The 21,163-nt window shown below is 40.8% G+C and overlaps 1 protein-coding gene and 1 long non-coding RNA gene across 9 annotated transcripts in view; both read left to right on the top strand.

Annotated features, from left to right (window-relative positions):
• PPP4R2 (protein phosphatase 4 regulatory subunit 2) overlaps positions 1–7,518 on the top strand; it is a 28,730-nt gene extending 21,212 nt beyond the window's left edge. For both annotated transcript variants that reach the window (XM_080606985.1, XM_080606984.1), the window contains exons 4-9: positions 1,765–1,858; positions 3,285–3,322; positions 3,572–3,646; positions 4,057–4,200; positions 4,837–5,105; positions 5,713–7,518. In XM_080606985.1, coding sequence (XP_080463111.1) covers positions 1,765–1,858; positions 3,285–3,322; positions 3,572–3,646; positions 4,057–4,200; positions 4,837–5,105; positions 5,713–6,026 — 934 coding nt within the window. In that variant the 3' untranslated portion in view covers positions 6,027–7,518. The remainder of the gene's footprint in view (positions 1–1,764; positions 1,859–3,284; positions 3,323–3,571; positions 3,647–4,056; positions 4,201–4,836; positions 5,106–5,712) is intronic.
• A 4,713-nt stretch (positions 7,519–12,231) lies between these two features.
• LOC308200752 overlaps positions 12,232–21,163 on the top strand; it is a 104,705-nt gene continuing 95,773 nt past the window's right edge. Inside the window, exons 1-2 of one of the 7 annotated variants that reach the window (XR_013955773.1) lie at positions 12,245–12,506; positions 14,703–14,927. This is a non-coding gene — a long non-coding RNA (uncharacterized lncRNA). Of the gene's footprint in view, positions 12,507–13,777; positions 13,954–14,486; positions 14,505–14,702; positions 14,937–14,991; positions 15,425–21,163 lie in introns of those variants that run through there. The other 6 variants (XR_013955774.1, XR_013955775.1, XR_013955776.1 and 3 more) reach the window with 6 other exon arrangements.

Raw genomic sequence — 21,163 nt, 5'->3', positions numbered from 1 at the left:
TGAATGAAAAAGAACGTTTGTTCCTAGCTTGTTCTTATCAAACTTTGGGGTTGGGAAAGAGATAATTCTGGGTCAGATAGGGAGGTGAGGTGTATTTTGCCTGTGTGCCAAAACATTAAATTTCTGCCATTTGTTTTACTTGCTTTTAAGCAATCGTGTCAAAACAAATGCTTTAGAAATCGCCCTCTTTTAGCATTACTTTTTGCAAATATTGAACGTATTTAATGCTTTGTCAGCTGTATTCTAACTCGCCGCAGCTGACTGATGGAAATTAACCTGACCGTCTTCCTATTCCTAGAAGTCAAGTACAGATAAGCTGGTATGGTGTAATTCAGGCTGAGCGCAAGGCATTAACTCCTTGGCAGGGTAAACGCGATAGGCAGTCTGTGGTTTTTTTTCGGTGGCAGCGTTTGAGCTAGGGCTGAGGGTGGTTGTACGGTAGCGTATATCCTTTCCGTTTTCAAGTTGAGGGTTGTAACTTCCTCAGTGACATACCGCACAGTGCTGGAAAACACGATTAGATTGTTGATGCTTGGTCACTCTATTTCTGCTCGCTGCTTGCGCTGAAGTGAATTGTCACGTAGTGTGAGTAAGCACAGGGTGCTGACGTCTTTGCTGACCCGGTGGTAGATCTGCGCATCTTTAAAACGTGGCTTTTTAGCTTTTAGGTACTGTGTTAGCTAATGAAATAGGCTAAAGATACTGTGTACCAAGGTCCTTAGAAAATAATAAAAGTTAAATTAAAAAAAATAATAATCCAGCGTAGTGCTGTATATGTATGCAAATGTGTATTGATAATGCTCTGGATTTGGTGTGTCAGTCATATCCTCAATCAAGAACTGGTTCTTAAGTATCATTGTATCAAATATTCTTTTAGGTGTATTTTTGAAATGTTAATGGCTTCAATTTCAAATAGTCAACTGTAAAAATATGTAAATGTTCATTATTTTATTGAATCAACCTGAAGTATTTCATTATTTTGTCAAAAGTCATAGAAATGTGTTACATTGTGACATTGTACATGAATTTTCAGTGAAAGTGTATGACAACTCAGGTAACTGATCGACGTATGTAAAATATCGCTTGCTTGAAAGGTCAGTTTCTCATTTAAGTAGGATGAAACCGAGTGCAAAATTGTCAGAAAACAGTGTGAATGTGATGCTATGGATCTGTGTAACATCTAAGTTTAATAATGATTTTACCGAGGTGTTCCATGATAGATAAGTACTGTCCAGGTGTGGCAAAATACAGTGTGTGTAACAGCTAAAGTTAGTAATTCCACCATTTAATGCTTTTTCTGTAAATGTATTTTGTAAAACATGAAATAAACTACGAGTTGAGATTTTTTTTTAGATCTAGTGTGTATGACTCAAATTTGTTTTGAATCACTTCCCATTTCTGTTCTATTCGAGTTATCTAATAAATGCAGTCTTAAACTATTTTACTGTTGATGATCTGGTTTCTGAATTTAAATACCACTTTCCCTTTCATCATTTTAGTGGATTGAGTTGCGGGATGATGCGTTTAGGATGCTACTTAAGAGTTGTCATGGTGAGCACAAAAGACAGTGCCTTATCTCAGTGTGTGAAATAAGGGAAATAAATAAGGCTTTAAGTTACTACCCTATATTGCTAATAACAACAGATTTCTGTACTATTTTCTTTCTGTCCTCTCAGTAAGGGGAGGAAAGCAATAAATTTTTGCTTCCTAGCAGTCATACTCATAAAAACCAAATTAAATTGTTATAAATCTATTTCATTGCAGCATCCCCTTCACTATTCAGCGACTCTGTGAGTTGCTGACAGATCCTAGGAGGAATTACACAGGAACAGACAAATTTCTAAGAGGTGTGGAAAAGGTATGTATTTTGCTGAGAACATGCAGCTCAACAGTCACCATTTAAATAACTATTTAAATAACTTTTGAATTGCTACCAAAAGTCTGTTGGTTTCATTATGGTTCACAGTCATGTAGTAGCTAATAGCTACTCTCAACTCTTGAGTTTCTTCCTTTATTTTTAATGTTGTAAGAGCAGTTTGAAAGAACTTACTTAAAACTTGAAAGTAAATTTCAGGAATGTAACTGTTGTTTCCTAATTACTGTGCAGTACTCAAACTAGTTTCTGGAGGGTATAATATCATTCGTAATACTGAGTCCTAACTAAAACTGATCAAATAATCACCTGAAATAATTTGAATTTTTTGGTTTGATGCTTCCTTCTTCTTTTGGGTTCAGATTAGATGAGGAAGAGAGGAAACCTCCCTTCCCCCCAGTGTCTTTTGTGTCAGTATTTAAATCCTCTTGTATAGAGGAATGAATCTTCATAAAAGCATACAGATGTCAGTAAATGGTGTTTACATTAGAATGCAGTTCCACATAGGATTTTCTTGATAGCAAAATTAGCTTGAGGTTCCTACTTAGGCTACTCAGTCCCCCCCCCGCCCCCAAAGTGTAACTTTTAAATGCAGCTGATTTCACTGTTAGAGCACATACAGTCAGATACATTCTTGCAAGTTTAGAAAAGGAAGTCAGCAATAAAGGATGAAACAGAAATTTCACAAAGCAAAAATCAGCCAGAGTGAGATCTGTGAAACAGTACTTCAAGCTTTATGGAGATCTTTCATTAAAGTTAGTCTGGGTTAATTTAAGTCCTGCAGAAAAGGCTGCATTTATAATTTGACTAAGCATTGATAAGAAAAAAGAAACTTGGCTCCTTTTAAAGTGAGGTTTCTAGATATTAAAATGGATTTAGTTTGCAGTGCCATTCAAGAGGGAGAGGGGGCTAAGCAAAACATGTTGAATTAGTCATTATTTCTGCCCTTTTTTTAATGCAGGGGCCAAAATAATTTAGCAGATGAAATATGGCTGTGCCAAAAATAGCTAATAATGCTTGCATGCTTCTCAATATAGGACTCATACGTACAAATAGAACATTTCTTCACAAGTTCAGGAGTTTTTCAGCATTTGAGAACATTTTGTTCTGATTTCCAAGGATGCTTCAATTAGAAATTAAAAACACTTGGGCCTGGGGTTTAGTGTGGTTGTCTTGTTTTGACCCACTTAGAAAATACTGGCTTTTAATGTAATTGTGGTCTGATCTTGTTGAAGGGAAGCCAGGATGGTTTTTGTGTTTTCAATGTGTTGATACCTCTAAAGAAAATTTATCTGAAAGCTACTTCAGCAGATATGACCAATATCCTGTAACCCTTCAAGTTGTGGACTGTTGTCAGGTGCCCAAGTTTCTGTTTCTGAACTCTTAATACATGTGTTTTTGTGTATTACAGAATGTCATGGTTGTCAGCTGTGTATATCCATCTTCAGAGTAAGTAAAATCTTCAGTTTCTTGAAACTTCAGGATTGCATTAGTAGACAGGAGGACGTGTGTCTGCGTGTGTAATGTATTTTGCTTCCTGACAGTAGTTGAATCCCAAAGTACGACGTGCAGAGTTCAGTTTTCAGTATCAATAGTTAAGCCAACAGTAGTGATAGTGATCTGCAAGTAAGTGTTACGTATAGCAGTTTGGAAACATTCCTTTATTCCTAACATTCTGATTCTTACTCTCTTTATTAGGAAAAATAATTCCAATAGTTTAAACCGGATGAATGGTGTAATGTTCCCAGGAAATTCACCAGGCTACTCTGACAGGTAAGTTCAGCTTCAGGAGCTAAATTATTCAGGATAAAAGCAAGGTTGTTATGGAAATAGCTGGCTCAGATCCCTTATCTTTGCCTATTCTGATCCTGAATAGGTAGCCTCAAAAATGGAATATGATATGGAATACGGGTGAGGGAGAGAAGAGGAGTCATCGGGATACGTCATGTTCTTTTTTAACATTTTTTGTAACCTCGTTTAGAATTTTCTTTACAGAAAAGTTTTGGTGATACTGGTTCCATTGGAGGCAAGGAATTTTATTTATTGCAAAATAGGAAGTTACACTCCCCCACCCAGTTCTTTTAAGGACTAGATTATAGCTGCTCTCTGTTAGGAACAAATTCCTTGGGGTTTATTATTGTTGTTGTTGTTGTTATTAATTTTATTATTATTATTTTTTAAAGATCTAATGTAAATGGCCCTGGAACTCCCAGGCCAGTAAATCGACCGAAGGTTTCTTTGTCATCTCCTATGACAACAAACGGTTTGCCAGACAGCACGGAACATAAAGAATCGAGCTTGCAGCAAACGGAAGATAAGAAACACAGGTTTGTGAGGACTAATGCATTTCAATTCTTTTTTATTCTCATGTTTTTTCACCTGCATTTGAAAAACATTTTAAAAGGGAACAGCCTTCCAAGTTTAAGCATTTTAAAAGGGAATGGCTTAACTATGCATAGTTAAGCCTTAACAGAAGAATGTCTGCAGGAGGATTCCCTTGTGTGCTTACTGCTGTTTGGGCTGTCTAGGTAAATAGTAGCTGAAGTTTTCAAAGTTGTATTAACACATCTTGTAAGTGTACGGCATGTGTAGTAAAAATGTAGAGCGAATAATAGAGTTCAGAAATCCACAGTTACCATATTTGTGCCAGGATGATGAAGTATAACCAGACACGACATTTCATAAATGCTTGCCATTAATGCTGACAGTAGGAACGGCGTGTAATTTAGACTCGCCAGAGCAGTGTGATTGTTGTTTTCATCAACAATCAGGTGAAGCTGGAGTGATGATTTTGAGGTTTTGTCTTGTAATGAAAGAAGCAAGTTTTACTGTTTTCTTGTAAAGTGTTTAGTTTGAAATGGCTACTTTTAAAAAGAAATGTAACAAGCTACAGAATGTTTTTCTAAAACAAACTAACAAAAAAAGAAAACCAAACACCCTACAGCTGCTTTTGTTGTTTATAGTGAATCACCAGCATCTGAATCAGAAGGTGCTCAGAGCAGCCCTGTAAAAAATAAGCACTCTGAAGATGATCCTGCAGAAGCAGAAGAGCATGAGGTAAAAAGACTTAAATTTGACAAGGAAGGGGAAGCCAGAGATGCACCTAATCAAACTGCTTCCAGTGAAGTTTCTTTAGGCATGGGGGAAGAGACAGAAACATCCTCTACATCTCAGGATAAAGAAAAAGATGCTACTTGTGCCAGACAGCACTGTACAGAGGAAGAGGAGGAAGGTATTTCAGATTTTTTGTTATATTTGTTTGGTGCATTTTCCAAGAAGGTTGGATTTTTTTTTGCAGGAAGCCTGTAATACTGTTGGGATTGTTGAACGTCTCCTGTTCTGGATTCTGCTTTGTTTTTTTACATATTCTCCCAGGATTCCTTTTAATAGTTATTTTTGTGGATCCTGTATTTGTAACGTGTTCCTTTAGATGATGACTGATGTATACTTGAAACAGTAATGATTTCCACATTTCCAGAAGACTAATTCTGAGGACAAATGAGGAAATGTGTGGAAGCAAGAAGTTATTTGTTGTTTTTTAGACTGTCTTTTTAGACTTTTAGACTTTTTAGACTGTCTCCACTGACGTTTTATTAAGTGAAGCTACCTATTTAATCCAAAATATGACTTTATTTTATGGTTTATTACTACAGTGTGGCTATCCTGATGAGGTCGGCTAATATTTTAAATCTTTTAATAAAAGCTGGGATTGTCACTTTTTCTTGTCCTTGTCTGTGTTGTAGAAACTTTGCTCAGCATAGCCAGGAATAGAAAGTAGCAGGGTTAAAATTTTCAGGATTAAAAACAGCCTTAGTAATACTGTCCTTTCACTGTTCTAGAGTCCTTCATGTCTCCCAGAAACACTGGTCCAGACAGAAAAGATCAAGAAAAAGACACTGAATCCTCACCTGTGAATGAAGAGACCTCTGAGGAGAGCAATCAGATGGAGGAGTCTGATCAGTCTCGGTCAGAGAAGGATTCACATTCAGACAACAGTGAAATTAGTGGATCTGGCAGTAGTGGAGCTGACTGCAGTGAAACTGAAGAGTTAGGGTCATATGCTAGTGAAACTCCAGAAAATTCATCAGAGACCCCTATGGAAAACAGTGAGGAAGCCACAGAAGTTGCAGATGAACCTATGGAGCAAGACTAATTTAAATACACTTAGATGCAGTATTTTCCATAAGGCTCCGGTTTTACACTGTATAAATAATTTTATGTAATAAAGTGGACCTTTAGTTTTACAAAAAGAAGCAGGTTGTAAAATAAACTTCTCCATGGATCGAACCTTGAAAGAGTTGTACATGATAAGAACTGTGAATACCAGCTCCTTCAGGTCCTGCTTACCGCTGAACTTTCGTTTGGTCAAATCAGTGGTTTGTGTATAGTTTTTTTTATTTAGAATAAAAGTTTTTAAACTGGAAGGTAATTATAATTTTGACAACTTTTTTGGAAATTACCACACCTAGTTGTATGTAAGCAAGAAAGCTTTTTGTCTTGTCTTTTTCTGACAGCTATAGCAGTTACTTCATATTTTGGTTACAGTTTCAACATTTAACATGTGAATTACGGGGTTTCATGCTGGTTTCCAGATTTTTATTTGAATACACACTATGAAACCTTATGTTGTGTGTTTAAAATGTGTTACATTTCTCACACACATATGCACGCATGCACACGTATGTGTACCCTCACTGTTCTAAGGGGGAAATGTTATATTTTTCTGTTTCTATAAAAGATAAATACAGCAAATACTTTTTCTATAGGAAAAGACTAAGTTCACCTCTCAAGGCACTTTGTTTTGCCTCTGGGGAAGAAAAAAGGCAAATGAAATCTGGCCCATATGAAACCCTGGAAATATGAACGTTGTTGAAAACACCAGAGTAAACACATTCCAAGAGAACTGTTCAGATTACAACACTTTTGTATACTTCTGAGGTGCCTGAGTGAAAGGATTTCATTTATTTATGAGAAAATGTGCTTTATGTTGAGAACGTTGTAATCAAAACATTAGCTTAAACTTTTTGTAGAAGAAATGTTTGAAAGTATGGTAAGAAAGTATCTCGGAAGAAATTAACAGGTACTTGCCTTCTTGAGTGCTTCTCAAAGCATTGTGAATATTATAGAGAAGTCTCAGAATTATTCTAAGGTATGCAGATGGCATTGGTATGATCACATCACTGTATTGGAAGAATTAATATATGACAGTAGTTATGTACCTGAGCTAAAAAACTAAAAGGTGTAGAGGTGCATAGAAATCGCCATGATTTGTATAACATTTTGGAAGTGAACTAAATATTTTTGAACATGCTACTTTGACAGCCAGTGTTACATTTTTTTCAAACCAGCTCAAAGCACAACTACTGCTTTACTCTCGATATTTTCCAGTTCCCATATTTAAAGACATGCAAGCTGCAACCTCCCAGTCACAATTACTGGCTGCCAAATTTATACCTGTTTCTTCAACTGTACCTTTTTGATATTTAGGATTTTTAAATTTCTGTAAAGTAGATTTTTGTAGATTGTAATGAGTGCTCACTGCCATTGTGAAACGGTATATAATTGTATAATTTCTGTGTGTAAACTGAATGCTTGGGCTTTCAATACAGTATTCATATAAAGCAATAAATATTAATGTTATGAAATACCTGAGTACATTTTTATCAGAATTGTCCCTTTTTGGTTTTAAACTCATACACCTGAAGTACAAAAATGACCTCTAAAATGCATGCTGATAGTTTCTTGTACTACATGGTATGCTTTGTATCATTTAGGAGAAATCTAGGTTTCAATTGTTACCAGCATAATTTGGCTCAGTTGGAATAGTATAAAGTCATTTCTTGCTGACTTTACCTATCAAGTTCTAAGCAAACAGAGGATTCAGGGAGATGCTTGCCAAAAAAATAATAATAAAATCCTATTGAGATTCCCTTACAGAAGGAAAATTGTACTTTGAGTCATTTTCACTGTGCTGAAGGATTGGATGTGTATTATAAAATGAAAGGACTGAACCAAAATGTTGGAATTAGGGAAGTTTAAGAATGTAGTGACATTTTGCATTTCTCGTTCATTTTTTGGCGGGGAGTATTTTGCCAATGAGAACAAAATTTTAAATTTTCTAAGTTTAGAGATTTCTGAGTTTTTCTTTAGAATGTTTATTTGTGGAGATACTGTCAATAAACTTGTTCTTAAAGCACCTGTGACCCACTGATAAATTTGTTTCAGCAGCACTAGTGCCACAGTAATAAAGACTGGAAGAACTTTGAGGTATGGATCCATTTGTATATCTGCCAATAATTTTTTTTTTTTCAATAGCTAATAAAAACTGAAATAGTGATTTAATGTCACAGTAAGCATCTTAATACTAAATACGTACCTACATTTAAAGGCTGCATGTACTATTTTTTTCCCCGATTTGTCAGAAGCACTGTGTGCCACCGAATATACAGGCAGCTGCTTCTCAGGGTGAGTGGAGCCATGCTGTTGAATCTGTTTTCTAAATCTGGGTGCTTTGAGTTTTGTAACTACGTGTGCCACAGCATGTTTCTGTATACAGAGATTTAGACAGATTTGGTCATTCTGTTTCCATTCATGAAGGAAGTGTGTGGTTAAACCCGAGAAACCGTGGAGCAGGTGTTTTATATTGTTCACAGGTGTATTTCCTATTTTAAAACAAACAAAACTATTACATGGAGTTAGAATATAAATGTGATGGAGTTTACTTTTCAGACTGCAAGGTAAAAGTCAGCCCTAACCTCTGCTCTTGACAGTAGAAAACAAAACCACAGCAACTTAGAGAAGTTCATTTCCTGAAAGTATCTGTGATTTCTCCGTCAGCCTTGATTTTTAAACTCCACGAACCACTTTGAACTTTTCAATACTCATAGCTTCCCACTAGAGCATGTATTCGGTGTTTTAAGTATTAGGATGCTTATGGTGTTGTAGATACTAGCACGTTGAAGTTAAAATGTTCAAAGAAGTCCTGGAGTCCGACTCCTTCAGTGGGCGAAGCAGAAGTTGCTGCAATTTGGGGCTAATTTGTATGCAGCCACCTCTGCTGGGCCCAGCACCCAGCCTGCTGGTGGCTGCTGCCCCGCCGCTGCCTGGCACCCATCCTGGAGGTGGCCAGGGCTCCTGCTGGGGCCGTGGGGCTGCAGGAGAATCTCACAGACTGAGGTCAGAACAAAGATTTGTGTTCTTGGGTACGGCTGTCTGAGTTTGCGTGAAGCTTTGAGGCCAGGATTATCGCTGCTTTTTTGTATTGCTGAACAGGTCCTGGACAAATTTGGATTGCTTTTTTACATCCCCTTGGATCTGCTGCTAGCTTGAACGAAATACTATATATATATATATAATAATTAACTGTGTATAGGAAATTTTTAAGGCTAAGATAACCTCCACCTGTAGCAAAAGTCTCTGTTACTTTTTAAAACCTTTTAGCAGGAAACATTCCTAGCTGGAAAACAGACTTGGAATTGCACTTCAGTTTATGCATAGCCTAAGGGATGCAGAAAACTACGACCTGAAAAATATTTCCTGTTCTGCTTCAGTCAGTCTGTGAGAAATTTTACGTGTATTGCTGTGTACCCTCCGGATGGGCCCGGGCAGGGACGGGCCCGGGCAGGGCCCCGCCGGCTGCAGCCATGGCCGGCGCCACCTGGCGGTACGGGGCGGCCCGCAGCGGCCGCTGCTCGGGGCCCTCACAAGCCCGGTCATAGGACAGGATCACAGAATAATCAGTGAGTCCCTGCGGACCTCCACAGGGAAAAGGCAGCCCCTGGGACCCTGCAGCGAGGATTTCACTGAATATTTAAGATAAATTACCTTGGCAGCAAATCAAGCTGATATTCCTCTCCCACACTAGCAGGAACAAGCCTTCTGACAGACTTCCAACAGTTCCCCTGTGCGCTGGAAATCCTGTTAGTTTAGCCTGCCACCCCAGTTTTCTGCCTGCAAGACTAAACAAACCCCATCCTTCCAACCTTCCCTGATATTATGTGTTGTTCTGAGCCATTGCTCTTCTCCCGTTTGTCTCCCTCTTCCTTAAATTGCCAAATCCAAATCAGGGCACAGTATGCCAGCTGGGGCCTCCCAAGCACTGTGGAATAATGCCTCCCCTGTGTTGTATATATGTCTCAAAGTGATATTTGACTGTATTCAATTTGTGGTCCACCATAATCTCCAAGTCATTTTCTGCCCAAGTTACTTCTGAGCCATGATGTCCTGTGGTGTGTATTTGATTTTGCCTTAAGAGCCCTGTTCTGCTCTTGTCTCCCTTCAGCTACGTTTTCCAATTTTTTGTACCCTTTCTATTTTTTTTAGATTTCTTTGAATTCTTGTTTCATAAGGTCTTCATAAGTGCCTCTCACCTCATTGTGCTCTGCCTGCTCTCTGGGATATTTATGCTACCATGCTGTCTTGTCTGTAACACAGCTGGACCCAGAGCAGATACCTGCAGGAATCAAACTGACCTTAAACCGTGCTGGGAATAAGGACAATGAAGGGGGCTAATGAAAGCAGAAGGCCTGATCTTTATCTTAACAATCGAGCTCTACTTTTGCATCATTAGTTTGTATTTAGTCAAAAAGCACAGTAGGTTGTGTTAGGGCCTTCAGTGCCAGAAGTGTATTTGTGTAGCAGAAGGAGGGCTCATGCTGGTGGGCTACGTGCAAGCTGTGGTAGCCAACAGCTCCAACTACAGCCGTGTCGCTCCTGCTGCCCAGGCTGGTCTGATCCCTCACCATGACCGTTACGTTTTCAGACAGTTTTAGCTCCATTCACCTCTCACTGTCACTAGTCTATTGCAGTAATCTGGTAGAGAGATGCCCTGGGACTGCTTGGCAGCAGATCTACCAATGCTTGTGAAACGGGCCTTTGCAATGTGCTTGGTGATGTGACATCAAATGAACAGAGGTAGCCACTAGAAATACGTCAAAGGCAACACAAATACGTGTCAGCAGCTGCCTCTCTTGCCATGGGCTCCATGGTCCTTCCAGAGGTGTCCCAAAAGTCTTCCAGGTCCACTTGTTCACATGCCTCTGAACACTGATCACAGAAGAGGGACGAGGGAAGGGAGCTCAAAAGCAGGGTGGGGAAGAGGGGTTTTCTTGTGCAGTTGCAACTCAGCCCTCCGTTTCTGCCGTTACCCTTACACCCGGCCCGGCCCGGGGCGGCGCTGCCGCCAGAGGGCGCTGCGGGCCGGGCGCGGCGCCGCCATTTCCTGACGGGGGGCAGCCGGGCCCTGGGGGGCTCCAGCGCGGCGCCGAAGGCAGCCGCCGCAGCGACCCTGTCAAAAATTACCCGCTGAGTAATTAAACTGACCTCCCCCAGGCCAGGAGGTCGGCTTCTGAGCTTGTCTCGTTTATTTATTTATGTGGCTTTGCTTGTTTTTGGCCTCACAAACCTGGGCTGCTCGCACCGTTTTAAATCTTGCCCCAAACTTTAAGTTTCACGCTTTTGCAAACTTTTAGCCTGCAAGTGAAAGATAGGCGGCCTCGGTATTAACCCATGCCTCCAGGAGGTGGAGCTTTAGAGTAAATAAACGCTCCGATACAGCATTTACAACACAGAACGGGCCCTGGCAATGGTATAGGGGTACCACCCTGGGAGCTGAGTATTTCGGGAGGCTTTGCTGCTTCCTGGCCCACAGGTGGAAGGTGCTGTGTCTGCAGGTTACAGCAGGGTGGAAGTTAAATTCCTGTTTCTTCAAGCTGGACCAGTCCTGGCAAGGATTCAGCAGCAAGTGTGCTACAAGAAATTGAGGGAAGGGACACGGTGCACCACATCCGCACCTGGGGTCTTCCTCTTGACAGTCCCCCAAATTACGCAAACCGTTGCAGCAAGTGGAAGGGGTCTCGTGAAATCACTTTGAATAACAGAAAGCTTTTCAGCGCGATGTGCTGCCAAAAGAAGGTTATGATCTATTCTTTCTGCCCGTAGTGCTTAGGAAAAGGAGTTATGGATTTAGAAGACAATTGAGAAAGAGGCCAGGTGTCAGGGCAGTTGTAAGTGATGCAGCTGATGCTACCCCTAGATAGTTTCTTTTTTATCTCTTATTTTCATTACCTAAAGCATTTTCAACTCTAGTTTCAGAAGAGATGTGATAAAGCTCAGTTGCTTGAGATGTTTTAGACAATTCTGCTCTCTCGGGTATTTGCCTGTCAGGATTGTTTTTTTCTTTTCCTGATGTTCTTCATAAACTTTATTTCATCCCATTTCCCCAAGATATACTTAAAAGTTTCCTGGTTCTTCTAGCATACGTTTTTAGGGGCCAAATCTTTCCCATTGGAGCCACTCCCCTCACCTGTTTCATATTTACTTTTATCTTTGCTTATAAATCAGTCCCAATTAGTTTGGGTGCTCTTTTCTGAGCTTGTGGGTCTGTGTTCTGTTTTAATAATAACTTGTACAGATGCTAAGGAGGCAGGCTAGCTTCTCTGTCAAGGTAAATGACTGTTTATGTGTGAGACAGAGAGACTTCTACTTTCTGCTGGCACCGGTTATCTCCTTGGGAACCTGAGCGAGGAAGGACTGTCTGTGTTTACATGGGCCTCGCTCCATGCAGTTTCCACACCCAGGACCTTGCCTTCAGATGTGATGGTGCCAGGGCCCCCTCATCCCACACCAGTCCCAGGTAAATGACTGCACTCCACGTTTTATTCTAGGAGTGATTCATGTAAGTTCCCGAACAACCTGGGAGCAGGATGTTGACATACGTCGTTTCCCAGCTGAAGTAACTGCTCTGATCACTGGGCTTTTGGGTGATGCCCAAACTTACTCCCTTTTTTTTTTTTCTCTGAACGCATACAACTCTGATTCTCCTGTTGTATAGGGAATAAATTAAAAAATCATGTGGACAATACAAAACTTTTGTTACTATGAGGCACTTCTTTCTATGTAATACTGTAGTTTACAACAACATCTACTTTCAACAACAGAAGAAATGTCTTGCTTTCTTGGTGCTCTAGGAATATCAGAATACCTCTGTACCTCTCAGAGTCTTATCAGCTTCTTTCTACTTCTGTTCCTTTGATTATTTATTCCTTTCTACATTCTCTTTGACTTTCAACTCAGTCAAAGAGCTGTGCTTCATGTACCAAAGGCCCTCCTCTTCAGATCTCTCTTTCTAACTGCAGGTCTTGGCTGTCTTGTTTAAATATATGTACTCAGAGGGGTCTGTGTGTGGCAAGGACTAGAACTAGGTGCAGAGCCTTTGTTTGGAGATCTGGCAGTTACGCTGCTAAAATAGAAGTCTTGGCTATGTGATCCGCGCGTTGTTCTCTAAACACAGCAGTTCTGCATCACTGAGGTACTCTTGCAGGACTCCGTTGTTTCACAACCCTTGGGCAGGCTTTCTCAGAGTAAATACTCTCTGTAGGCCCATATAGTTGTCTCATGTCTTTGTGTCTGAACCTGGAGAATTATCAAGTTTGAGAGCTAAGTTATTCTGTAGTTGCTAAGTTGCTAGCTTTTAAACATGATTTTTTTCTTCCCGTCCATTTAAAATGTTTACAGTGGAAATTTCAACTTTAATATTACTACATTCTTGCAGGATTTTTAAATAATAAAATTAACTTCCAATTTAGGAACATAATGAAAAACATTAACTTAATCTTTGCATTTTTTTCTACATCTTTGTAAAAGGGTCAGTATATAGATGTTCCTTTTGTAATGCCTAGCAGTGTATCCTCAGACACTTTTAAAATAGTCACAACTTTCTACAGTTAACACAAAACTAGAAATAAAAAACAATTTGTCAATGAGAAAGCAAAGACTTTGAAAGCAACCCTTTTCTTCAGGTGAGCATGTAGTGAGGGTCTTCGCTGTTACCATCTAATTTCCATCAGCTGGGAGTGTGCCTGCCAGCTGGTAGCAGTAGAAACTCATCAGCCTCGCAGTACTGGAGAAGGATAGAAAGAGGCTGGGCTTCTACAAAAAACAACAATTTCTGTTGTTTCTGTAGGGGTAACGATGATAATGTCTTCTCCTTGAGCTTGTCCTTAGTGAAAATCAAGCTACTGTTTTTCATTCAGTGAAACCTGCCTTTTCTGCTTTTGCCGGAATGAAAGCTATGTGATGCGGTGAGACGTGATGCATTAATAAACCGGCTGGGACACTAACTGAGCAGTGGGTTTGGGAGGAGAGGTGGGAGGGAGGCTTCTAATAAGAATACTTTGTAATCCTGGGCACAGGGTTGGGTGCCTGGTGACAAAGGGGGGATTTTTAAGCCTCCTCTCCTTGGTCATGGGGCACCCTGTGGGAAATAAGAGGAAAGGACTGTGGAGGTAGTCTGATGAAGAGCATCTGCTCTTCAGTGGGGCTGGGGTGGTGCACCCCACTCTAATGGGGAGGAGAAAAGAAGTAAGACTCTGAAATTACTCCAGCTGAATTTGGGCTGAGTAGTTCTGGTCCGGCCAGACCTTCAGATCGTGGAAAGATCAACAGCCCTCCCCTCAGTGTTGTTTGAAAATGGCCCGTCGTGGGTGTTAGCTGTTTGGGCTTAAGCCGCTGCTGTCTTTTAGGAAGCTGCAATAGTTTAAAGAGTGCAACATCTTGAGGGAGCAGTATGGCTTTGATCAGCTTTTGTTAATGAGAGAAGGAACACAACCAATACACTTGCTTCCAAACAGAAGTATGTTTTCCTCATGAGACATTAGCAAGCAATTTTGCAGTGGTTTCTCAGGCCCAGTGCGGGACTGTTGTGTTACCATTGGGTTATGCAGAAAGTAACAAGGTGACCTTGGGGAAGTGGAGTGCATTTAAAAAAAAAAAAAAGTATGAACCATGTGGCTACCATGGAGCTTAAAATAAATGTTTTGATGTTGTGCAGGTGAACTGAAAAGCGTAGGCAGAGGAACAGGTGAGCTCTCTTGCCAGCCATCTGGTACATCTGTGATCTCCAAAAGAGCCGTGCAACAAGTGTCTGAGCTCGCTGTATGTGACCTGGTATGGCTGCACAGCCAGGAGAAACAAGCATCCGGCCATCAGGCGTGATAGCACGACCTACCCTGTGTGCTCCTCGACTTCTGCTGCTCTGTGTGCCTTCCTGGCCTGGGCAAGTACTGTATGGATTCGTTCTTTTTATGTGGCATTTTGCTGTCAGACCTGGCTTTGATTTTAGTGTTATTTTTAACTGTGACTTTGGTCAGTTCCTAACATGTAGGAATAAATAACCAGATTTTGCTCTTTCCAACTGAGCTGTGAATAAAACAGCTCATCTGGGATAGCAGCAGCTTCAGCTTGCTTGTACATCCTGAAACAAACTGGGTTTGATCTGTGAACCCTTAGAGGGGTCTTAGGTGTGAGTCCTGAATTCTTTTTCGTGGGGTTAATTAAAAGTCTGAGAAAAGTCAGCCAACCTCCTGTGGCTGAAGTGATTTCCCCATGTAGCACCTTCTGCAGGGATAAATCTCTGTTGCAGATGTATCATTCTTCTGCAATTAGTGGCAGATTGCTAGCTGCTGTGTCTGGCACTCCTGTGCGTGCTCTCCATCTGAGAATGGAGCTGAACCACAGGAGCTGCTCATGCGAGGCTCTGGCCGCTTTCATGCGGTAGGTATTTGCACTCGTGGGTGCCTAATGCTGCTGTGGAAACTTGCAGGGTGATGCCAGGCACTACTCAGCTGCACTTCTGTAGCAGTCTGCTTGGGGCTTACGCTGGTACAAATGCATTAGTGAATTTATCTTCTTCCATCAGGCTGCATGGTAGAGTGAGTGCTTTAGGCAGGAGTCCGCGGGAGCAGGTGCTGCTGCAAGGTCTCTGCCCTTTCCCACCAAGCCCTGGAGTTCTCCACGTACACAGAGCTGGAGAGGGCAGGACAGTCAGCACTGGACAGCTGTTAAGGGCAGCTGGTAGTAAACTAGCACTTTGAGCGATCGATGGACAGAATCTGAGAGGTCAACCGTAAGATCTTTGATCAGACACTCACAAGAAGGACACACTTGACAGAAATGCAGGATTAAGCCGAGTAAAAGTAGCTTCTAAAACTTTCTCTTCCTAGCAAACTTCTCTAATGCAGAGCTCCGAGCCTTGACATGTTTTATGATTTGTGATTTGTTCTGTAATACAGAGCAAATTCTTTCCCCCTTTATACAGCTGTATTTAAGAGAATTTTATGCTGCAGCCTCCTGGTTTTAGAAGTGATAATATTTATTTGATGGGGAACTTGGCTGACTGTGGCTGTGTAGCCTCATTTTTGCTAGCTAGTTGTTACGCACAGCAACACCAATGCCGGGGTTGTGCTTGTGATGGACTTGTGTACATCTGGTACTTTTTAAGCCTGTGGAAAGACCGTGCAACTTTTTTTTTTTTCTTTTTTTTTTTTTTCCTAGTGGCATTATTTAAACTAAGAAGTGTAAGAGAAACTTATGATGTGGAAAGCAGTAAGACAAAGGAAAGGGGAAACTGGAAAAGGGGAGAAAATGTATAGGTAGATCAAATGGTTTGTGGTGGAGTGGGAATCCAAACCTCTTACTTTTGAGGAAAGAAGGCTTTGCTTCCCAGAACTCAGAGAAAAAAACACTGTTACATTACCCTGTCCTTAACCGTCAACTGACACGAGGCTGTTCAAAGGATCTGAATTTGTGTGTTGTTTGCTAATCTAAACCTACTGCAAATGGATGAAAGAGCTGGTGAGCTTCTTGTGTGAAAGGTTATTCTGTAGCTGAAATTGCTTTAGGTGGCTCAGCTGTATTTTGTCAATAAAATGTGCCATCAGTGGAAGAATTGGCAGTAAAGTAGCTTCTGCGTGCTTAGCCATGGAGAGCACGTTTGAAGGGCAGCAATAGAGTTTTTGGTAGATGCAGTCAGCAATTGTATCATTACAAAGTCTGTTTTCTGGGATTTAGAGTTTGAATGTGTTTAATTGCAATGGGCTGATATGATTTACAGCTTGGATGTGCTTTTCTTCGTCTATTTTGGCTACTTTCTAGTGAGCTCTGTGTTGCATATGAGTTGCTATGCTAGAGGGAGTTTGGTGGGGGGAAGAAAACAATGTGTTCCTAATATATTAATGTGTGTGTTAGGAATGCACCCTGTAATGTCTCTGTAAAAGTTTATTGAATGTTCTGGGGGGGGGGCTTGGCACGGTATGCGATGTCAAATCTTTTCCATTTCAGGTAGATGAGACAGAAGGAGGGATCTTGCCAAGCAGTGAACTTCTCAAAAACTCGAGCAAGTTTTAGCCTTGGCTTCTGTCCCCAGCTCAGTCCCATGGTCCAGGTTGGTCTTTGGTGTAGCTCTGCCTTCCTGGGAGAGCTGTCTGACAGTAATGCTGTAGGCTGATGCCTTGCCTCTTATGTATTTATTTTTTAGAGTGAGAAGGGATGGCATTGAATGTAAGGGACTGGGAATCAAGAAATCTGTATCTGCTTCTTTGTTAGGACATAAACTTTCTGTGTGTCCTGGGGCAAGCTATTTATTTTAGTTGCCTGCTTCCTGCTTGTCCTATTTATTTAGTCTGTATTGACAGGGACCTAAAGGCTTTTCTGCATGGTATGGCTAGGGCAGTGTAGCCTGATTTCAGGTTGGGGTCTTCTGGTATCATAGGACAAGTGATCAAGAACAGAGTTTCAACAGGTCTTGTCTTGTTTGAAAACTGGCCTTTAAAATCATATTCTACCACTAATTCTCTGTTTCCTCGCTGTGGAGAGGGAAGTAAGGGGTATGTTTGTGAAAACTGCATGTGGGCCTGAAACTGTTTAATCCCAAGCAACTTAAAATAAGAGTGATATCTATTTACACTAAGGAACTGATTCAAAGAAAATGGAGAGCCCTGAAACAAATCCGAACTGTATTTTTGCACGGACCTCAACAGGAGGTAAAGATTCATTCTTTGCAGTTTACATGTGTAGTAAGACACATTCCTGATGCGATACATACTTTTTATGATTTTCTTATTGCAGTAGAGTGTTGGCTTGGTAGCTTAAGGACTGAAAGAATTAATATATTTGGTTTATATTCATGAGGTACCTAGCAGCCTTAGCTAGCAATCAGGGCTCTTTCATATAACATTATGCAGGTTTCTAAAAGAATAGTAAAAAGCCTTTTGACCACGCTATGCAGTTTATCAGTTTCCTACAGCTTTAAACCCAGAATGGTTCTGAGGGCATGTGTTCAATGAGGGTTTAAATCAAATATGAGTGATATAATGTAGGAATATTAAATGAAAAACTAGTTTGATGTCAGCAGTTTTGACCAATGTGGAATCATTTTAGCTTTTCTACAAAAGCAGCAGCTGGTTTAGTACTCTGGGGCTAATCGGAAGACAGAACACACTCAGTAAACGTGGGAAGGAGAGCTTTGTAAGTAAATATTTCCTCTCTCACAAGGCAAGATGTTTAACAAACATAATGACAGGAAAGGACTGACTCTCCCAAAATCAGGAGATGTGTTTGCTTAATCCTCAACATACCACAGAAGCGGTGATAACGTAGGTGTGGGCAGAAGGAGAAATGGGCATGTTACTTGTGGCTGGAGGAGCATGTCTGGGTGCTTCTGGAGAGCCAGGCATGTGGGCCCGTGCCCAGCGTGGTGTGCTCCGGGGTGCCCCAGGGTGCTGAGGCCCAGCACGCCACGCGCCTCCCTTCCCCGCCGCTCAGGGCCTCTCCCTCATGGTGTTTGTGGCCTAGTCGTGTTCTGTGGTGGGCGCTTCATTCCTCCCTGCTTGTGAACAACTGGGTGCAGGCTGCGGAGGGAGAGCGGAGATCTGTACGGCAGTTCTGTGTTCGGAGAAGGAACGAGTGAAAACACCGCTCACGTCCAGGAGCAGAAAAACTGCTTTCAGGCTTCCCCTGGCTGACTGGGTCAAACCCAGAGCCTCCCATTTTGTAAGGAGAGTGTCCTTCACACAAGTGGCAAGCTATTTTAATGGTTAAATTCAATTAGATTTCCAGAAAGTAGAAGAAAATCTATTTTTCTCAACTTTTAAAGGTGTTGAAGCCCTTGTACTGCTGGTGAAAGACCTGAGCCCGGGCTGGAGTCTGTTCTCAGTGGTAGTCTCCTGCCTGCCTCTTGAAACACAACAAAATGTCTCTGGCCAGAGGGGCCCTGACTTTGGAGCTTGTGATGAAAGGTGCTTTGGCTTTAGCTTCTGTTTCTATGGTGGTCTGTCCCGTTAGATTAAAATAAAATAGGAGTTAAGGAACAAGATCTAGAGCTCAGGGTTTGAACATCTCAGGTGAAGGTTGTTCTAGCTGACTGGCTAGGGTAATTTGTCTCATGTGTGTGGAAAGGTTGTGTGTTCTCTTTGGTCAAGTGAGCCTTACCTCTCTAAATTTAGACAGAAAAGCTGAGGATCCATCAGATTGACTCTGGGTTTCGTTCAGTGCATCAGGATCTCCTGCTTCAGCGAGTACGTGCACCATTTTTTCTCAACCAAAAGGTGATGCAAGAATATAAGCAGGAGTCTTTCTGTGATCCACGAAGAGCTTTTTGGCCCACTCTGCAGGCACGTCTTGCTGGTTTTCATTTGTCCTGGAGAGAATGCTGTTAGAAAGATGGAATTTGGTACTGTGGAGCTCACAAAATAGATTTTTTGGCTATTTCTGTTCCTGTTGCTCACTTAATTATAGAACCTGAATAAATGTACCTTTTGGTATAAATATTACTAATGTTGGCAGTAATCGAAGGTGAAACTGGCAAATGTATCTACTAAGCCATTTCACAAAGTAATCATTTATGAACATAGCTCTATTAATTTGTTTAGTCAGATGCAGAGAAGCAATAAAAGTGATTGACTAAAAACAATTAAAACAGTAAAAGTAAATTGTTGTGTGCATTAAAACCTGCTGAGCCTGTCAGATGAAAATTGTAGGTTTAAATGTGAAAATTAAAGCTATTGATTTTAGCTAGTATGTATGCGGCTATCAGAGTCCTAATTTGTTGTAGTTTTCTTAGCTAAAGTTGTTGAGACAAGAGTAAAGATAATCCTAAAACTCATTCCCCAAAAGATGTAAACGATCGCAAAGGCATATGTGATAAACATTTGTGTTGTCTTGGGAAGATGGGAAGGTTTTTTTTAGAAGACTTATATTAACTGTCAGTATCTCAGTGCTGCAGAACTGAATATAAATATTTACCAATACTGGTAATTTATTGCACTTCAAAGGAGACGAAGAATGAGACATTGACATGAAAGAAAATACAGCATTGATACAGACTAGATTACAGGGCTTCTCGCCTAATTTATGTGTATGACTTTATTGTCATTTTATTTTTATGTGTTATAGTAAATCTTGCATTCAGTGAACTATTATTTTTTAGTATTCAATTAAAACGATAGCACAAAAAGAGTGTTATATCTAGCCAGGTATTAAGGGATAGTGCTGGGGAATAAGACTGCAGTCTGTACCTGAGGGCTTCAGCCACTCAGTAAGGGCTGCTGTCGTGAATCGAATGAACCAGGGCTTTAAACAAGTATTATGTGTGTTGACTTGCCCATGTTAAGCAATAGGTCATAGTATTATTTCCTTTTATAGTTTCTTTAGGTCTCTTATAAATCACCCCTTTACAGTGTAAAATGTAATATTTGATGGTTAACTCTTTGTTCAATAGAGATTTTTAAGTTTTGCTTTGGGGAGCATAAAGCACATCCTCCAACAGCTCTTGTTTTTTCTCTTTAAGAAGCAGACCCTAATTGCTGTTACTTATAGACTGCGTCAGCGTAGACTAAATTCCTAATCCTGAAAGCACAAGGAAAAGACAACTGTGCGTAGCCTTTTCCGTGTTTCTGTGGATGGAAGCGATGCTCAAACTCATTGAATCGTTATGGGTTTCTGGGGATGCTTGGAGATTGGGACAACAGCAAGGAAAAAGAAAGGCTGGTGACTTTTTATGTATGGAGCAGCTCTAGAAAATGCAGAAATGCTGTCCCACCTCCCCCCACACAGGCTCTGACTTTTGCACTGGGGTAAGCAAGTGATGCAAGTTCAGTAGCTCTTTTCAGGAAAGAAGGAATAATAAGAAAGAGGGAATAGACTCAAATTATTGGGATGACAGAAATGAGGAGACAGAGGGGAAATCTGAATCTGTCTACATGCATGAGCGGCACAGAGTTCACAGACAATGTGTGTCTTGAAATGGGATATTTTTAAAATGAAAAATTCTGATACTAGGGCTGATTCGTTTGAACACTGTGGAGAACTTAAGTTCCTGGGAGTCTGTTCTACCAGATGAACACTCTCAGCACATACTTCCAGTAGATAACACATCAGAGAATACAAATAACTTGCAGTCAGTAGGCAGCTAGTTGAAGTTTCTCTTTCTGCTTGTCAAAATAACTCCTTCTGTCA

This window comes from Anser brachyrhynchus (genome assembly GCF_964034855.1).
Source record: "Anser brachyrhynchus genome assembly, chromosome: 10".
NCBI lineage: Eukaryota > Metazoa > Chordata > Aves > Anseriformes > Anatidae > Anser > Anser brachyrhynchus.
This window is presented reverse-complemented; position numbering and strand designations above follow the sequence as displayed.